The 18,913-nt window shown below is 34.6% G+C and overlaps 1 protein-coding gene across 1 annotated transcript in view; it reads right to left on the reverse strand.

Annotated features, from left to right (window-relative positions):
* Window positions 1-18,913, reverse strand: part of DPH6 (diphthamine biosynthesis 6) — a 214,549-nt gene that overhangs the window by 189,199 nt on the left and 6,437 nt on the right. Inside the window, exon 3 of the mRNA XM_075151761.1 lies at window positions 18,291-18,484. Coding sequence (XP_075007862.1) covers window positions 18,291-18,484 — 194 coding nt within the window. The remainder of the gene's footprint in view (window positions 1-18,290; window positions 18,485-18,913) is intronic.

Raw genomic sequence — 18,913 nt, forward strand, 5'->3', positions numbered from 1 at the left:
AATCCTCTCTTCCTTTTGATTACTCTAACATTGGGCAGGTTCTTAGCTGTACAGTTTATGCCTGATCCACTGTCTTTCAGCCTCCTAACGAATCCATACACTCCACTGTAACTGATGATATGCAATCACAGGTGTCATCACGTTATATAACGGTAATACAATCTGTTATTAGTAACAAACGGGAAGAAGAGTCGTGGTGGAAACACTTAAGAATAAATGCAAGAAGAATTTTAAAATGTGCAACTCCACCATACTTTTGCCACCCACCTCCAGCAGGCTTCCTCAGCTACTTAAAATCAACATGACCTTAAAACACTTCCTTAAAATACAGGATGCAAAGATGAGAAAATATAGTAACTTCATTTATAAGCAATCTTGGTTTGTTTCATATTAGGGGCAAGAACACAAATAAAGCTAATAGGCAGAAGAAGGTAAAATTATTATTATCATTATTATTTAGTAATAGTAACATAGTAGCACTTAAGGGCTAAAATGTGCCTGGGATTTTCCAACAGAATAGTTTTTCATTAAAAATGCCAGGCCATTAAAGCTGCAGTGTTTTATAAGAAAAGATTCGTTTTAGCAAGTTTCCAGTTAACACAGGAATTTTCTTCCCAGGTTCTGTCAGTTTACCTAACAGGCCACAGTGGGTTTGTACGGTCTACAGCCCTGAATGCAGCTTCCCCGGGTGAATTGTTGCAAACTTAGTAGCAGACTTTCCCTATCCATTTGGCCCCAACCTGACAACATGGTTCTGCCCTGTCCAGCCTGCAGACGGGATCATGAAAAAATAGCAGAAAACACCCAAAGCTGTTTTCTCCCAGCTGTTCAAGTTTAGGAAGACAGAAAAATGTCAGTTTTTCTGGTTTTGTTTGTCTCTCAGGAAATTTCAGTATCTAATTTTCCTCCAGATTCTCACCAAAAACCTCTGGAAATCTTTTTCCTACAAAATGGAGATTCTGCATTTCAGTCAGTTGATTGCAAATCAGCTTGACTATAAGGTACTTTCTATAAGGTACTTACAGAAAGGTACTTTCTATAAAAATGGATGGCCAAAACCTGAAAACTTCCTTAAGCTTTTGCACTGAAAATTGCTAGTGGAGACCATCTATTCCTGCATGAGTCTTCTAAGCAAATCTGGTCCAAATTTCCCATTTTATGGGAAATGGCTTGATGCTTCTGAAATTAAATATGATATTCCTTATACCAGGAACAAGACAAGTATGAACCAGGTCCTAAAACATCAGATTCACAAGAAGTCTAACTTACCCTAAATCCAGGTAAAGCTGTAAGTGGAAAACCTTCATGTTGGAAATGCCAACATATGCAAGCAACAGTGTCCCAACCCGGGCTGATAAGAACACCACACCTTAGGAAGGATAATTAGACGTTTATTTCTCCAAGATAGAGTATTTGGGTAGCAGAAAGAAAGGGTGGCTTGAGGATCTGCCTTGAAGAAGAAACTGAAAAGAAGGATATTCAGGAGACTGGAAGAAACAGAAAGGAAAGGCAAATGAGAAAGTGCCAAAGAAATGGCAAAAGATAAAACCAGAAAATATCACCACATAAAAAGCAAAATCAAAAGAGAAATATATAGCAAGGTAAAGCTTTCAGAGGATTTTTTTGTAATGGAATAATGATGAAAAAAATTACAGAAAAAACACCTTTCTCTAAAGCTTAGCATAAGAAAATTGTTACAAAATGCCAAAATCTCTTTATTTTATCATAAATCTGCTCCATCCTGCTTTATTTTATTAGCTTGCTTAAATCTGAAATTTATTTTCAATCTTGTGAAGTTCTGACATCTCATACTGTCAACAGGGCTGTAGCCTCAGGTTGCTCCCAGAGCGGTCGCCCTTAAAATCTGAAAGCAAATGTGTGTCTGAATAAGGGGGAGAAGACAATTACTTTCTATTTTTTCCAGTTGGGTGAAAATGAGGCTTTCCTTCCCAAACGAAAACTTTTCCTTAGTTATCGTGAGACTGCCAGAAAGGGTACAGGAAAATGAAGGCATGGTGAATGACAGAGTCAGGTTGGCAGGTTAGCAATGTTTAGAGAATAAGAAAAAATACAGCTTGTTGGGATGATACCAAGATTAAATGCAGGCAAATGTTTAGCAATAGAGAGACAAAGTAAAGAGAGGAATTTGAGAGTAAAAACAGAGAAAAGTATGCAGAAAAATAATATAATGAAAAGGTGTAGGCAAGAAAACATTGCAAAGAAAAAACAGGAACCCTGCCAGAGAGACAGTTGTCAACTAAATTGATCCTGAACCTATTCCAAAAGCAAAGAACGGGTGATGTAGGGTCAAGTTGCTGAGCAAGAAGGCAGGAAAGATTAAGGTATACCTTTTCTCCTCTTCTTCCAAATCCCAATATCCTTCAATATATGTTTTTTTTTTTAAACTCCAACATGTCTTAGTTATTCCATTCCTATAACCCATCCTAGCCATGAGTAAACATTAAAAAAAAAAAAAAATCAAAGAAAATGCAAAAATGTTAAGATAAGTTATACATTTGATCACTGCTCCTCTGTTCAGCTCTTTTCTCCTTTTTTTTTGAGATTTAATAAAATGCAAAACATTAGTTTAGACTTACAGTACAACCCAAATAATATTTTGTTGAAGAGAAGTATTACTGTACGTGCTGCTTTAATATGAAATTGATAGCAAGAAAGATCAAATCACCTATGTACAGCACCAAAGATCCCTTCTCTGCTTAAAGCCAACAGGATTTTCCTTGTCCCATCCAGGTTCCACATCTTTAAAAATGTGTATCAAAGCAAGCTGAACTTTAAGTTTTCTGGTTTTGCCAGGAAGTAACTGCATCATAGAGAAGGGAATGCATGTCTTCCTCTATTATCCCTCCTCACTCACTCCTCAATTGCAGGCAGATTGTTATGGTATTCTCTGAGATTAAGAACAAACTGACTATTTAAATTTAGAAGACAATATTGCTTAAATCAGAATTTCCCAAATTGTTTGTTGCCCAAACTAAAAAAGCATCTCCAGAATGTTTTATTGTTGAAAGGTATATGTGCTAATTTTATACTGCGGGTTCTCAATCATATGCCTCTTCTCTAATCAAGGTGCTACAATTATTTACTAAGTTTTTTTAACACAGAAATTGAAGTTTCAGAGGACTGAGACATCTTAAATTGCAAATACATACTTATCATGACCTGTGGCCTTGGCATAAGTGACTGTGGACTGTAGTAACAAGATAAGAGGAAAAGGAAAACAGCCTTTTATTAAGAGCAGAAGTATTTTGTTCACCAAAGAATCTACCAGCCAAGGAACAGTCTCTGAGTCTAGTCCAACACAAACTGGCTGTGTGACACAAAAAGACAGTTTTAAAAAACAAACAAACAAAAAGAAACCACCAGCCAGATAGGGACAAGGACATTAGAAATGCTTACAGATGGTGGAAGTTCAGGGCCATTCACATTCATTAAGGTTTCAGTCCCCTTCCAGTTCTCAGAGCAGACATCTGCACAATGGGCTGCCCACTATTGAGCTTTCTTACTCACTACAAAGGAGAAAATAAGCGAGGCCTTCCCATAAATACTTTTGTCCCATTTAACAGAAGCAAAATATTTATATCTGGCTTTCAACATGAATTGCTACTCTTTTATTGAGAGATGTCAGTTTTTAAACAGAGAAGTTTTCATGGTCTCAATGTTTTAAACCAGTGTCTCCTGTTCACACTGCATATTATATTATCATATAGTTGCACCGTGATTGTATGCTTGGGAGGAAGAGGTCAAGGATCTCAAACCTATTTTCATTTGAAGTACTAAAATAACATGAGACTTCCAAGTGTGGTCTCAGTCAAAAGTTGTTAATAAGATACAATTAACAAATTAGGTTGAATGTACTTCATATGTTTTAAATGTACATACCAACAAGAATGCAACATCCCTGTCAAACATGCCAACTACTGAAACATACCAACAAGTGACCAAAGAGAAGGATGAGGTCTACTATTTCGCTGAAATAAGAAGTATTAGATGACCCTTGCCTAATAAAGACACAACTGCATAATTAAGGAAGTGAAAACTTTTATTCTAATTAAGTATGGAAGAGCATCTTCTGAACAAGGAAGAAAGAAAAAAGGTGTGGGGAGAAAACTAAATCTAGATGGATTCTGTGTGGTTTCAGTTCAAAGGGGAGACTGTAAATGCTAATACTTTCCACTCAAAAGGAATCAACTTAAAACCTAATGATCAACTTTGAGAAACACTTCTATATGGGAAGGTCTCAGTTCTTCAATGGAAGTTTCTAAATACACTTCTCAAAAAAATGCAACCAAAGGCATAACGTATGTATAAAAACTGAAAATCTGACTGCCACCTTATCAGAAAATGGCAAGTTAGCTTAATGAGAGAATGGGAAGCAGGGGGAGAAAAAGCTTTCTTATGCAATCTTAGCGTAAATCACTTAAATATAGTTTACTCTTCATTTCTTCAGCTAAGTTATTTTACAAACAGGTTGCAATGGTGCTGTCCTCTTAGTATATCACAAATACATGCTCAGAGATTGCTAAGAGGAGCAGGAAAAAAATTCTAACAGACTTCAGAAGTGATTGAAAGGAAACTTCCCAGGAACTACAAGGAGTTGAACACCACTTGCTACAAACCAGCATGCCAGACCACTGACTGAAAACAAGCCTGGAAGCAAGGATCCTTCTGCCTCTGAATTTCTTGTACATCTAAGGATTTTTTTTTTTTTAAACGTGGTATGTTGCTTTGATCAAAATACAGAAAGTCTAATACCTGGAAGACTACTTATGTTTTTGCAAATTTGACTTCATGCTTAAGTTTGAAGTAGGTTAACTACTGATACAGAAACGAGAAATAATAGAGCAGGCTACTCTAATAGTCTGGTAACATACAATACATGACACTGTCTACAGGACTGCCTAATGCACACTTTAACACTGGAGAAGGCTACGTGCATCTTTGAAAATACTTAAGTATATTATTTTGCATTTCTACTGCAGCAATGGCCAAAGAAAGAGTAGTTCCTATTCTATAATGCACTATATGCATATTATATAATGTGGCAAACCCTCTCTTTAGCTTGTATTTCTCTGGAATATTCTAGCAGCCAAAATTCTGACAGCCTGGCAAAAGAATTACTGAGAATGTGAATATTCCGAGACTGGAATGACACTGATATAACTGTATCAGGAACAGCTGATAATAACACAGCATTAAGAATACCTACCAACTGATGGAGCAGCAACTTTAAGGTAAAAGAACAAGCAAATCGACCGAACAAAAATTCCCAATGAATACCCTGATCATCTCATGAATACAAAAATCTAGCCCATGAAATCTGTTTCCTACCTATGAAATAGCAGCAGACTGCAAACTAGGTGTGGTAGTCCCTCATTTCATGCTGTATAAGTTTCTACTGCAAAGGAGACTCTAGGTTCCCAGCTTTCTCATGTGCCTGGTCCAAAGTGCATGTGCGTGGACCTTTTTATCTTCACGTTTTAGATCTCTTTATCTTCACTTCAAAAATATTGGAAAAAATAAATATTGCAGAATCAAGAAATAAAGAATTAGGAAACATCACACCCCCATGCAACCTTTTTGTTTAGTTTCCTTCTAGTGAGTCTCCTGATATAATCGTTAATATAACATGATTACAATCTGCTTTTCCAGCTTATTTGAAGTACTGTCTGAATTTGCAACTAATACAATAAATTTAGTATTATATATTCACATAGCTTTCTAGAGCAACCACCCTTCAAAAGGTGTCAATAGTTACCATATCACGTGGAACTTGATGCTCTGGAAAGACAGCATGGGTCATCAAGCTCTCAAAACAATTTAAATAGGCATGGGGAGAAGGAGAATTTTTTTTTTTTCCAACTGATGAGGATTTCAAACAAGCGCTCTCCTCTCTTTGTGCAGTTACGCACCACAGTATCACTAAAATTCAAATAAATTTTTTCAAATGTTTATTATATAAATGATTTATCACTTTTTTCTTAGGGAATGAAACTGTGTATTTTCAGCTCAGAAGATAAGCATTCAGGAAAAGCCATTAAGTATTGAAAATTGGAAAATTAGACGTTACGCAACTTAATTGTCAAAGTCATGCTGCTCCACAAAAGTTAGTTAACACAATAGCATCTTTCCATTTTGAGAAACAGGGTACTTAATGTCAAAATATTAAAACTATCTCGTAACTAATAGCACAGATTTAGCATTAAAAAGAATATCTAAGTCTCAAGGTAAATCTTCCTTTGAAAGCATTTATTGATCTTTCCTTCACAGCACTGTTCACCATTTCTGTAAAGCAATACTTTTGAGAATGGTGATGTAAGCAATGAATAAGTCACAGTGACAAGTGGGTAATAAATAATGACTGATAGACTTCCCCTAAGAACACAAGACCAGTCTCCAAAGGGTAAGGATAATCCTAAAGGTGGCAAAGAGGGTTACTGTAGCACAAAAACATCAGAATTACTGGAAATCTGTAGAGATCTAAAGAAAGTTAAGGAATGTGAAAGAAAAAAGAATTACTGGACTTTATAAAACAAACTGTAGCAGAATGAAACATGACTACATGAATGGGAAAGACTAATAAATTAAGCCAAGCAATTATAAATCAACAGTTATCTAGCTCTATAAAATCACAAACATTACAGGTTAAACTCAAGTTCTACAAAATGTTATATATCTACACACATTAATCCTTTCTTTGTGCTGGTACATTGGCCAGGGAACACAGAAGCTGAAGAAAGCCAAGAAGACAAAGCTATGCCAGGTAGTTCAATGCACTTACTTGGATGACATACTCTGTAATAAACTGTGCCTTCGTGAAATACAATGGTCTCACTGTTTTGGATACTGAAAGTACATTACAAAAAAAAGGTCAAAAAGCATCAAATATAGTATCCAGTACAACTTATCAAGTCACTGTGTAAGCAGAACAACAGAAGAAAAGAAAAAAAATGGGGGGCTGGGGATAACAGAAGACAGCAAAACAACATGCCTAAGGAAAGTAGAACAAACAGTTCCATAAGAAAATACTTCAAAGGAAGAGTGTTCATTTGGTTTTAGTCCCTAACTCCTCAATATCTACTGTCACTTCACAGTCATTTTGAGACTAGTATCTATACTTCCTATAGTTATAAAAACAGATGGGCCATCAAGTAACCAAATAAAACCTAAATACTAATTTTTTTTTCTTTAAAAGTATTATGCCGTCAAAGATTCTCTCTCATGTGATCAAGTTCCATAGAAAGAAAGAATGTCTTAAAAGTAAAAGCAAAAATGTCTGTAAAAGAATATCCTAAAAAAAGGAGGTCTTAAAACTTAAATTTAATCATAAAGACCACCCTGGGGTCATAAACAAAGATTCTTATAAATGCCTCCAGTGAGAAAAGTCAGTGTTTCTTTTTGTTATGTCAAACAATGTTCCATTTTAGATTGCAATTTTTTTTTCTTATAACTAGTGTTATAGCGTAGGCAACTGTTAAACAAGGAAATCAGAGTAGATATTTCTTATTTTCTATACAAAAGACATATCCAACCCAATTCAGTCTCCACATCTTTTGGTATTTCAGAGTCAAAGAAATACTGGAAATTAAAATTAAGGTGACCTTCAGTACCCTTAACTACCCTGCATCAGCTCAGATTTTATGAAAGGACATTTGAAAATTATTTAGCAATCATTCTTAAGCAAGTTAATTGAAAACAAGTATTTTCAACTACAGATTTACCTTAAACATATATTCTCCCTCATTAAATATTTCAGACAGGGATCACATAATCCAACTAGATGAAAAGAAGTGTGGTATTTTGGGGGGAGGTAATGATTGTAGGATGGGGTAAAATCATCACTGACATTTTAACTAAACAGAGAAAAGTGTGTGGACTAAATAGGACATTTCCTATAAGCATCTGCAGTGGCTGCTCTGTTACTTTTTTGCCTGGTCTTGGTAAATTATGCCAGTTCTCAGAAGACAGAAAAGCTGTAATTCATCGTCTCCAATAACGTAATCTACATTTATCACTATTTTAATTATGTTGAACCTTAATTTGCTAGTTTCATTGCAAGAAAATACCTTATTCATTTTTCCAAATATACAGCATCTTATCGGTCTCAAAGATTGCAGTTCAAAATTAAATCCTTCTCCCATTGCCAACCAGATCACACTTATAACAATCACCTGTATTTGTTTTCTTCATTAAAATATTATTTTAATTAAGATTTCATTTTCTAAGCAAAATTCCCACTGATCTGAATGACTAAAAAGAGTGAGCTGTGATGAAGTTGCATTGAAAAGATTAAAGTCATATCTAAAGTAGCTATTTACTTTAAAGTAGAAATTTATATCACTTCTTTTTTCTAATACTCAATTTCTGCCCTTTCTTCATGAAGTAAACTTTCATGATCATTTTAAAAATTATAACAACCCATGGTTTGGCCATATGGTAGAAAAAAAAACCACAACAACTTGTTTTACCATAAAAAAACCCATATGCATGAAGACGCTCATTAACAAAAATTAAACAGAAAACTCCCCAATATTTAAGATTAGCAATAATTATGCAATCAGTGCAAGAATTAAGCTTGACTCAGAATTATGGTTAAATTCAGAGTGAAGTAAAGTCATTCTGACCAAATTTAACATTACTTTTCTGCCAATAGAATAATAGTTGCTTTACTCAAAAAACATGGGTCACCTTTTTAACTTCTGTAATCATTTTATGTTAATGGATAGTAAATATGGGGTATTTTCTGGATTAGTCAGTGCATATTATGCATAACAGTTGGTTCCTCCAGCAGCATTTCAGTAAATAAAATCTCATGGTAAAAAGTAAAGACGTCATATGACTAGAGGCTAGAGACTACCCATAAAACAGGCAGACAAAAATCAAAGCTTCTATACACTACACTTCTGAAGCATCTCACCTCTTATCAGAAAGGGCCATTTTAATTTAGTCTTCACCATCATTTATTACCAGATCTCAAATACTGTAAGGAGTGGTTTGTGATGTACTATTTACTCCACCAAAATTCTTATCACTTGTTACACAGAAAAAATGGTCTTCAGAAGTAGAAAGCTGGTGCGTTTATCTATCTACTATTCCAAACGAACTCAGGCCATGTGGGCAGTCATGTGTTTTACACAAATCATTAGAGATACAGGAATGTTTTGAATAGCCATCAATGGTTACATCATTAACTATAATTTACTGCAATGACTTATGATTTTCATTTCACAGAAGTGCATTAAGAGTGTGTTCTACACATACATTAACACTCCCCATCATAAAATAAAGCCATTTAACTTTTCACAGAGTGACTTTTATGATGCTGTTACAGAAGAAACTAATTGTAGTTAAAGCATTTATTTTCTAAAAGGTCACACTTTTTTACTGTAGTTTATAATATTTAAATGGCAGCGTATGAGTGTAAATGTGCATGTATGTGAATGCGGGGAACATGTGTGTTCAATACTGAGCCTGTCCAACAAGTTCTGCAGAAAACACAGAATAAAAAGTTATTTGCATATTAAGCTATAATGAGGTAAAAGAGAAATCTAAATTGTAAATGAGTTTTGGAGACAAATCAATGCTAATGAACAACAATTACTTCAGTCACCGTGTGAATTAAAACAACATCATCAATAAAGCTTAGGTATTCTGCTGGTGAGCATGTCTTCAGTCCCTGGCAGATCATGCAAGACCTAGTTTAGGAGAAGCAGCAAGCACAAAGGAAGTAAGTTTAAAATTATTCTGTTTTGAAGCTCCACTTCAAACAAAAACTTCAGGAAAGCCTACACAACTCAGAAAATCCCATCCAGTTTTAATGACTGCCCTGAATGCCTGACAAAATTTCAGATTTTCACTAGATAATGACTAGAGAGCTTATAAACCTAAAAGATGACTCAGAACAGTCTCTTTTGTTCCCTTTCTTGCATGTAAAACAGTCAGTGAAAAATCAAAATGTTTCCTTAAGAAAAAAGGGCTTTTGTTTGAGCTAAAAATAAGTCTAAACATCCTGTTCTTTACCTGAATGCTCAAAACCAGCTGTAGGTAGTAACCACGTAGGGAGAAACTACAGAGGGCACTGTTGTATCAGTTATCAAGAGTTACAATGGTGACAGGGCCCAAGAACAGAAGACTGTCAGGAAAATAAATACCTAACTAAAGAAAGAATCCGGAGTTAGGAGAGCATGCAAATGCACTAAACCTAAAACAATAATAAGGCAAAAAGACTGAAGCTGTATTTCTGAAGGAAAATGGACTGAAAAAAAGGTTCACATAACAGACTGTCAAGCTGATAGGAATACTGCAGTGCACACATTTGGCATTTTCCTTTGTAGTACTTTCCATGGAAAAGGTAACTAATCATAGCACCGCCTTATCCTTTGCAAACAGCAACCTATTACTGGAATTCCACTCATAATCAATATGAAAATGAGTGATGACTGTTATGCAATTCTTCCACAGGCAGAATTTATCAACAGAAAGAATAGCTCCATACTGTACAGTCCTTTTACAGTGTAAAAGGCCAGTTCTGTTTTATTCCTTTTCATGACAGTTACAAATCAATCATTTCTGTTTTGAAAATGGTAACATTGGTGCAATATAAACCAAATGAAATCTCAGCCTCTCCAGAAGAATTACCTTTAAATATACTGATCAGAAATAGTAAGTGTCCAGTTGAAAATAATGTAACCATGCAATTGCTATAGGTATGACATTGATAGCAAGGGGGGGGGGGGGGGTGTTAAATAAGTCAGCTTAAATAACTTAGCAACTGTGTAAGAAAGCAAAATGATTTTTACAAAGAATGAGCTTCAGAGATAAAAATATTTATGAAGACAAATTTGATAAATGTTTTACTGTTCATTTCTATGAAAGCTCACCTGTCCTTGATGGTATTTCATTAGAACCAACCCCAATTACATTTCATTAAACACTAATAAATTTTAAAACATATATTACCGCTGGCTAATGAGAAGTGTAAATAATATAAAGCAGCCAGTTACCTCAGCACAGAATAAGATAATTCATTTTTTATATTTCTCATTTTTATCCTTAAAAAGCATGATGAAGATGCCAAGTAAGAAACCAAAGTACTGACATAAGATATGGATAGTACCATCTATTTAAATGAAACTGTAGAGAAGAAAGGTGTTTCTCTTTTTCAACAATCTGGCAGCAAAACCCACAAGCAGCATTGTTTTACAGTACTACAGCAAAAAACATAGGACTTTTATGAACATTGACTCAGATTCACATTTAAAGAGGAAAGGCTACATGGAAGGTATTTTCAAATTCAGTTAGGCAATAAGTTCATGATAAACCAAAGAATAGACATCTACCAGAAAATTGTCTATAGCTATGTGAATGAATGAACAAAACAAACCAAACCAAAAACACTGACAGTGCCTGTGGATACTCACTCACATCCACATGCGTAAGAACTGTGATGGTAACTGTGGAGGAATTGTGTCTCTAAGCATGCAAAAACAGAGGTAATACATGAAAGGAAACTGCCACAGAAAATGAAAATCCAGTATTTTTTTTAAATTGCAAAATCAGACAACACAAATATATTTACCAATCAAGACCCCAGTTCCTTCACAGACACCAAAACCTGGAATTCCTTCTAAGTGATTTAAGTAATTGTTTCAAGCAACTTATTAATAAAAGATAAATAAAAACAAAAACTAATGTGCATGTCAGAAATGGGTTTCCTCCAGGTTTTGCCATCTTTGGCTTCCAAACAGGCCCTGCATGTGCAATGTTAAGTGGAAAAGTTCACTAAATTTCAAACTCGCATACATTCTCTCTTTAGCCTAATTCCGTTTCTAGATCAGAATTATTTTAAAATTGCTGAACATACTATCACTCTAGTAATCTGTTCAGCTCTTGTTTTTTATTAGCATTGTTTCTAGCAGTCTAATTTTGCTAAAATAAAGTTTCATCATATTTTATTGTTTCCACGAATTAATAAAATTTCACTAGTATTACTTTTATACTCCTTTTGAAGTGTATATGATTGCAGGCAGGCAGGCTGCATGCGTGTAAACAAAACTAACAGTTTGTTAGATACACAGTATTAATAAAAGAAATACATATTAACCTACTAAACATACACTACGACACTAGGCTAAAACAGGTGAAGTTCTCAAGTTAAGATACATGTTTGTTCTATGTAAAACTTAACTGCATTTTAACTCAGAAATGTTGTAGTTCATTCCTACAGATGTGCGATTGGATCCAAATGGGGCTGTTACTGAGGCTGTTGAGTCTATGCATGTCACTTAAATAAAATTCAAACCATGAAAAAAGTTTTGATAACCTTTACAAAGGTTATCATCTTAATGTATTAAACATCTTAATGTATTTTTCCATTTAACTACAATACTGAATGCCAAAATGTTAATAGATAACTCTCTAAATATTCAAGATATTTAACAAGATATTTGAGGTTCCTTTCTCCCTATGCAATAGAGCACATTAAAACCAATTTTACTATCGTAATTTATTCAAAGCTTGATTATGAGCAATAGCTGCGAGAAGAAATACAGCATTGTTGATTCATATACAAGCATTTCACTTAACTACATTGGATAATAGCAGTGCTCCTAAAGGAGTATAAAAGCAAAGTGATTAGAAGTCATTACTGTTAATTAGCATTCACTTTACATTGATAGGGATGAACCTTTTCTATGCTGAACAAATGGAAAGCTTTTATCTGAAAGTCTGCCAAACCTGGTCAAGGTAGGCACTGAAATAAAGTGTCAGTGACCAGTAAGTAGAATTCAAAACAACAATAACAAAAAAGCAAAACAAAATCTAAGGATGTATCATCATCCAATTAGAGAGATTCAGTTTTTAAACAGGAAAAGGTTTGAAGGGAATGAGTAAAGCTGGAAACTCATACTTCACATTCTGCAATCTCACTGATAAAAGGAGGAAATGTGTGTTTATCAAACTTGCTGCGAGTGCACAGTTCATTTGGCGTCCTGTAAACAATGCCTGGCTGCCCATTTCCAAATGCATGTGAGAATCTTGCAACCCAGAACATCATATTCAGCAGGCAAGGTCACACTAGAGATGCCCTGGAAATGGGAAATTAGGAAAACCTGGCAATCAGAGGTTTAAAGCTGACCAGAACAAGCCCTCGGGCTTGCTTACCATCTTTCACCACCAGCCTGACTGTCTCTGCTTATTCAATATTAACACAACAAGACTGGGAGTGAGTGAAACAACTCCACACACCTAACAGGGAGAAATACAGTGACTTTTTTGTTTACATAAAGCTCAGCATTTCTCACGGTAAGAAACTACCTCAAAGATGTTGCTCAAGATCCCCCTCTGGAAAAAACATTGACCCTTCCTGAACAGTTCAGATGAGACATGGAGAATGACAGGCATCCTGTTGATTAAAAAATTTCCTTGTTTCCACCTCATTTTAAAATTCAAACTAAAAAAAAAAAAAAAAAAAACTAAACAAATCCTGTCTTGTGAATGGAACAAGATACATAATTATTTTTACACTGCTTAAAGCACTGCCAACTATGCAATTACTTCTTACCCTTTTCCCTTAATTCACACTCTTATTCTCTGCTGATGACAATGGTCATCCCCTAGCTGGAGGAAGCTACGGAGCTCCACTCCAGAATTAATTAAAAGAAAAAATAATAAGTTGATTAAAAAAAATAATCGTTGAACATGATGAGTGCAAAGGGACAATTCAAATTCTCACAGATAAAAATCTAGTCAATATAAAAGGTCTTGCCACATGGAAAACCACAGCAAATATTTTGTCTCAAAAAAAATACCTTACTTTATGAAGAAGCACAGTCATTTATTTCTTGTCGGTGTAGGTAGCCATTTCATACAATTTCTAAAAGTTCACAATTAACTTTCATGTTAGGGCAAAAAGAAACGTACTAAGAGACATGGTCTCCAAACGTTCATCTAATCAACATGAGTAGCAGAGGGCTCAAAAATAAATTCCATTGTTTTATCTACCACTGTTCCCCCTAACTGGGCACTGAAGATTTTTTTTAGGATGTTTTTTCAATACTGATGTTATAATTCCACTTCCTGTACATAAATTCTATGTTTCAATTGCTGAATTATATATAAAGTTAATCTATCAAAATATCAAGGGCACAGTATTCTTGATTTGCAATAATCTTAAAATATAGAGGAAAAAATGAAGAAGGAGTGATTATTTTGGAAATTCAGCATAAAGACAAATACCTCTTCCTATAATTTAATCTTCTTAAAAAATGTTGAGAAATATACCTTTGAGGAGTTAATCTATACATCTACAAATAATTCAAATCGTAATAGGGAAAATATCAGATTTTCTTCAACTGAAAACATGGGAAATGATGATTAGAACAGAATTGATCTGCACACTTCTGAACTCTCTGAATCCTATTAGTGAGAGGGGGAAGCTACCTACTTTGTCTGAACTTTTAAACTGCAAAAATAGTTTGGTGAACAGCATGCTGAGGTCCTCAGATCACAGATTCTTGAAGTCAATCAGGATTCCGTAACTAGTATTTAGATCTTTAAGACTCCTCAGAAAATTTGCAAACCTTATTTGTACCAGTTAAGAGTACATTATTAATCTTTATCATGTAAATACTACCACTGAACTCACGGGGACTACCGACAGCTGATTAAAATGGACACCTAAAAGCCAAATGACTATTTCTAAATACTTTACTGTTTCTTTTAAACACATTTTATAACAGTGAAGACAATGAAGCAATGCCTGCATTAGAATAGTAAGTTACATTTATTCACGTATTTTTCCTGATGGGAGCATCTAAACGTTTGGCTGTACAAAAGCCACAGAAAATCGGTCATCAGACTTAATCCGAGAACTCGTTTTACCCATTGGCCACAGCAGCTAAATTCTGGAGAAGGGTGAAAGGAAGGTGCTTGCATAAATCATCAATGTATTATTTGGACAAGATCATAATTATATTGAAAAGGGGAGAAAACAGTTAAATATGTGTACACTAAGGAGTACGTTGTAGGAAAGTTTCATAAAAATGCCTCCGTGCTCCAGTCTTTCCAACCACTAAAGGGAAAGAAACACAGTTTTCCCACGTATTTCCTGATTTCAAAGACAGTGCCATGATAAAACCCTGAAGGATAATTCAGAAAACTAGGAAACTCTAGTGCTTACATGCTTTGCTGGAAAAAGCTCCAATACACAAAGCAACAAACATGGACAAACCTGGGTATCGTTAATCCCTATTCAGTAACATGGAGAGTAGATTAAATTATTCCTTAGAGTTCAGGTTTTACATGTCTCACAAAGTAAATATTCTACTATCAGGTGAGGACTGCACAGTAAGATACATTTAGACATCACATAAATACTCTGATATGTTTCACAATATATATTGAATACAGAATCTAAAACAGGGCATTAGGCAACTAAAAAATAAATATAAACTTCCTTCATATCTATCAATCATCTGGGTTTGTGACAATAAAATTAGCAGGTTTACAGTCATCAACAGTCAATATCACTTTGCCAGTCCCATGAACTAGAACAGGACTGTCGTCCTGGGTTTCCCAGCACTGCAGGGGAATATTTAATTTTTTAGAAATCTTGTTCTCATAGCATTGTTTTTAAAAACATCAAATACTTTCGAATTCATACTAGGTTTTCAAAAGTGTTTTGTTTTAATTTTTTACTGAAGAAGTACTTGCAATACAAGTGTTCTTTACAAACTGAAAGTGAGGCACACTATGCGATTTTGATCTAGACACACCTTTCCTGTATTCTTGGGCCCAAACCATTTGACAGAAAAACAGAGCTATGTTAGTTTGACCAGTGTTTTGAAATTACATCCACTCAAGGATGCGTTTTGACAAGGCTTCTGCAGAACTCCTCCCCTCCCTTCAACAGAATGCAAATTGAGCTCTCTGTTTAAAACTATTAACATCTGGGGAAAAAAATTCCTAAACCAAAATCCTCAGTGATTAAGACTTACATAGTAAAGCTACAAAACTGCAGTTATAAATAAATGTGAAAAAAAATAAAAATAGAAATCTTTCAAAGTTACTGTTAACAAACAAAAGAAAAATGTTTATGTCTTTTTCTTAAAACTAAAAAAACAAAGACCTACAGCTGCTGTAGTTTACGTCCCCCTGATAATTTTGCAATTATTCATCAGAATATGCAAGACTTCTACTGAAACTTTTGCACAAGAATTTCGTAGATAGGTTTGACTGTAAAAGCATGGTTAACCAAAGTCTAACATAAAGGCAGTATATTGTTAATATTTATGTCTTTAAAATATCATATAGTGGAATTAATATTTCTATACAGGAAAGAAATAGATATTTAGTTCCAGACAATTTGATAACATCTCTTTCAACTATAGTTATAATTATCATGTACAAACTTCCAAAGCAGAAGTTGTCAAGATTTAACATTAGCATTAATTTATGTTAGGCATCCATTTCTCCAAAGACAGCAAGAATCGAAAAGGAAGTATCATCTTAATTGCCACTAATCTGCCCATTTTTAATTAAATTGATCAGTAATTTATTATCTTACCCAGCAGCAGAAAGCTGTTAGTATGCAGCTTTAAGAGGCAGCATATACTAGTCCTTCTAATTTCTACTACTATCATGGTTCAAAAATAATTTAAAACTGCTGTACCATATTTCTTTCAACTCCTGTATTGCATGATATGCACATTCCATTTAAAACCTCTGTAGAAGCACTCTAGAGCGTAATCACAGAATCATAGAATCATTTAGATTGGAAAAGACCCTTAAGATCATCAAGTCCAACCATAAACCTGACACTGCCAAGTCCACCACTAAACCAACATTCCTAAGCACCACGTCTACACATCTTTTAAATTCCTCCAGGGATGGTGACTCAAGCACTTCCCTGGGCAGCCTGTTCCAATGCTTGATGACAAAGAAATTTTCGTGAAGAAATTTTTCCTAATATCCAACCTAAACCTCCCCTGGCGCAATTTGAGGCCATACAGCCTACATGCACTGTTCTCCTGCTTCGTAGTGTCATACTCCAACACAGGTGCATGATCTTGATTTTGCTTTAGAGGAACAGGATTCCCCTGCCAAAAATGTTTAGAAGATGTAATGTTCAACTCCAACATGGTTCAGGAAGCACTCTGCACTCAAGCCACATTCTTAGGTCTTATCTGCAAGTTAATTTTTTTTAAACTGAGCAAAGAATAAGCCTGAAGCTTTTAGGTTCATGAATCTCAATTCTCATTTCAATGGAGGAAAGGGGGCTAGAAAATGTTCAATACCTGAACTGAGGACTACAAATATCTTTAGCTGAAGTTTCAGAAAGTAGTCTACCAGTCTGATGAATAAAATTTAAACGTGTATTTACTTTTTTTAAATAGCAATTAATATGATTTTCTGAACATTGTATTGTTTTAGTACTGTGCATTGCAGTCATCAACACAATTAACTGCAATAGACAGAGCGTGTTCACTCAAACTTTGTGTACAACCTTTGGAATCAATGAGAGGTTTTCTATTTATTTCAATGAGATCTGATTTAATTCTGGTGGAAAATAAAGTATTACATGAAACATTTTGGAAAAGAATAGAGAATAAGTTTCACGTGTTTTAGGAAATACGCTCATTATCTCCCTTTAATTGGTTTTACAGCTAAAAAGGATTTTTATATGTTATTGCTATTATGTGATATATTAGAATATAGTTACACGGCTACCAGAATCAAAACTATAATTGTAAAATATTCTGTAATACTTTATGAATGATCTGCAACATACAGACAAATAACAGATTCTGGTTTACACAGCATAAATGTACACAAATGGAAATGTCTAGGCATTACTTTCCATACATTGATAAATGCACAAAACCCAAAAGATCTCTCATTCCAGTAATCAAGCAATGCATTATTTCAAATATGAAACTACATAAACATTTTATTTATAGGTAATTTTTACAATTATGTTTTTTTGTAGTATATGCCGAGCACCTGTTACAGGTGTTTTTATTAAATAGGAACACGGTTTTGGCTTGAAATGAGGATTAATAAGTCTGATATACGTTGGGGAAAAAGGAATAAAGTTACGCTATATATTTACAGTGCCAGGAAGAACAAAGGAATAGAAATAAAACTTTTAAGAGTACAAGTGTTCAAATTTTTTCTCAAAGCTTTCCTTAAATACCTAAGTGGATCATTTACTTAAATTCATAAATTAGTTAAGCAATATAAATGTCCCCAAATATTTTTTTCATTCAGCATACCTTAACAAGTTTCATGAGGTGGTAAAGATCTTCAACTTCATCTTCCTGACATGTGGTATACACTCTTCCAGTATTTACACTGGTACCCTTTATGAAACCACGGTAGAGTGGCAAATCCAATGCATCAGCATATAGATCAATGGCATGGTGTCCTACTGTCTGATACATATAGCTGTCCAATTCATCAGTCTGCCCTGCCACAATTAAGAAACAATCATATTAGGTGCATTATTTCAACAATTACAGATAATCACAATACTACAAAGCACTGAGGAAATCTAAATGTTAATATTTTTCAGTTCACAAACAGATGTTTGGTGACAATACCTCTATAAACATGGAAAGAAAAAAAAAAAATAGATTCCTCCACCCAACAGACATATGGAGAGGAAGACATCTGGCACAAACATCCTGCCTATTTGGAAATCGTGGTGTTTATTTCTTCTTTAATATTCCTCCCTGCTTCATCCAAAAATCTCGTAACAGTCCAATCCTGCTCCTATTTATATGGTAATTGTAATAGGAACACAGTTCAGAAGCACAAACCCAGATGCATTTCAACATACTCAAAGCAAGAAATTTGAAATGCACTGCAACACTGAGAATAAGCAATACATTGTCAA

This window comes from Calonectris borealis, chromosome 5 (assembly GCF_964195595.1).
Source record: "Calonectris borealis chromosome 5, bCalBor7.hap1.2, whole genome shotgun sequence".
In the NCBI taxonomy this organism is placed as follows: domain Eukaryota; kingdom Metazoa; phylum Chordata; class Aves; order Procellariiformes; family Procellariidae; genus Calonectris; species Calonectris borealis.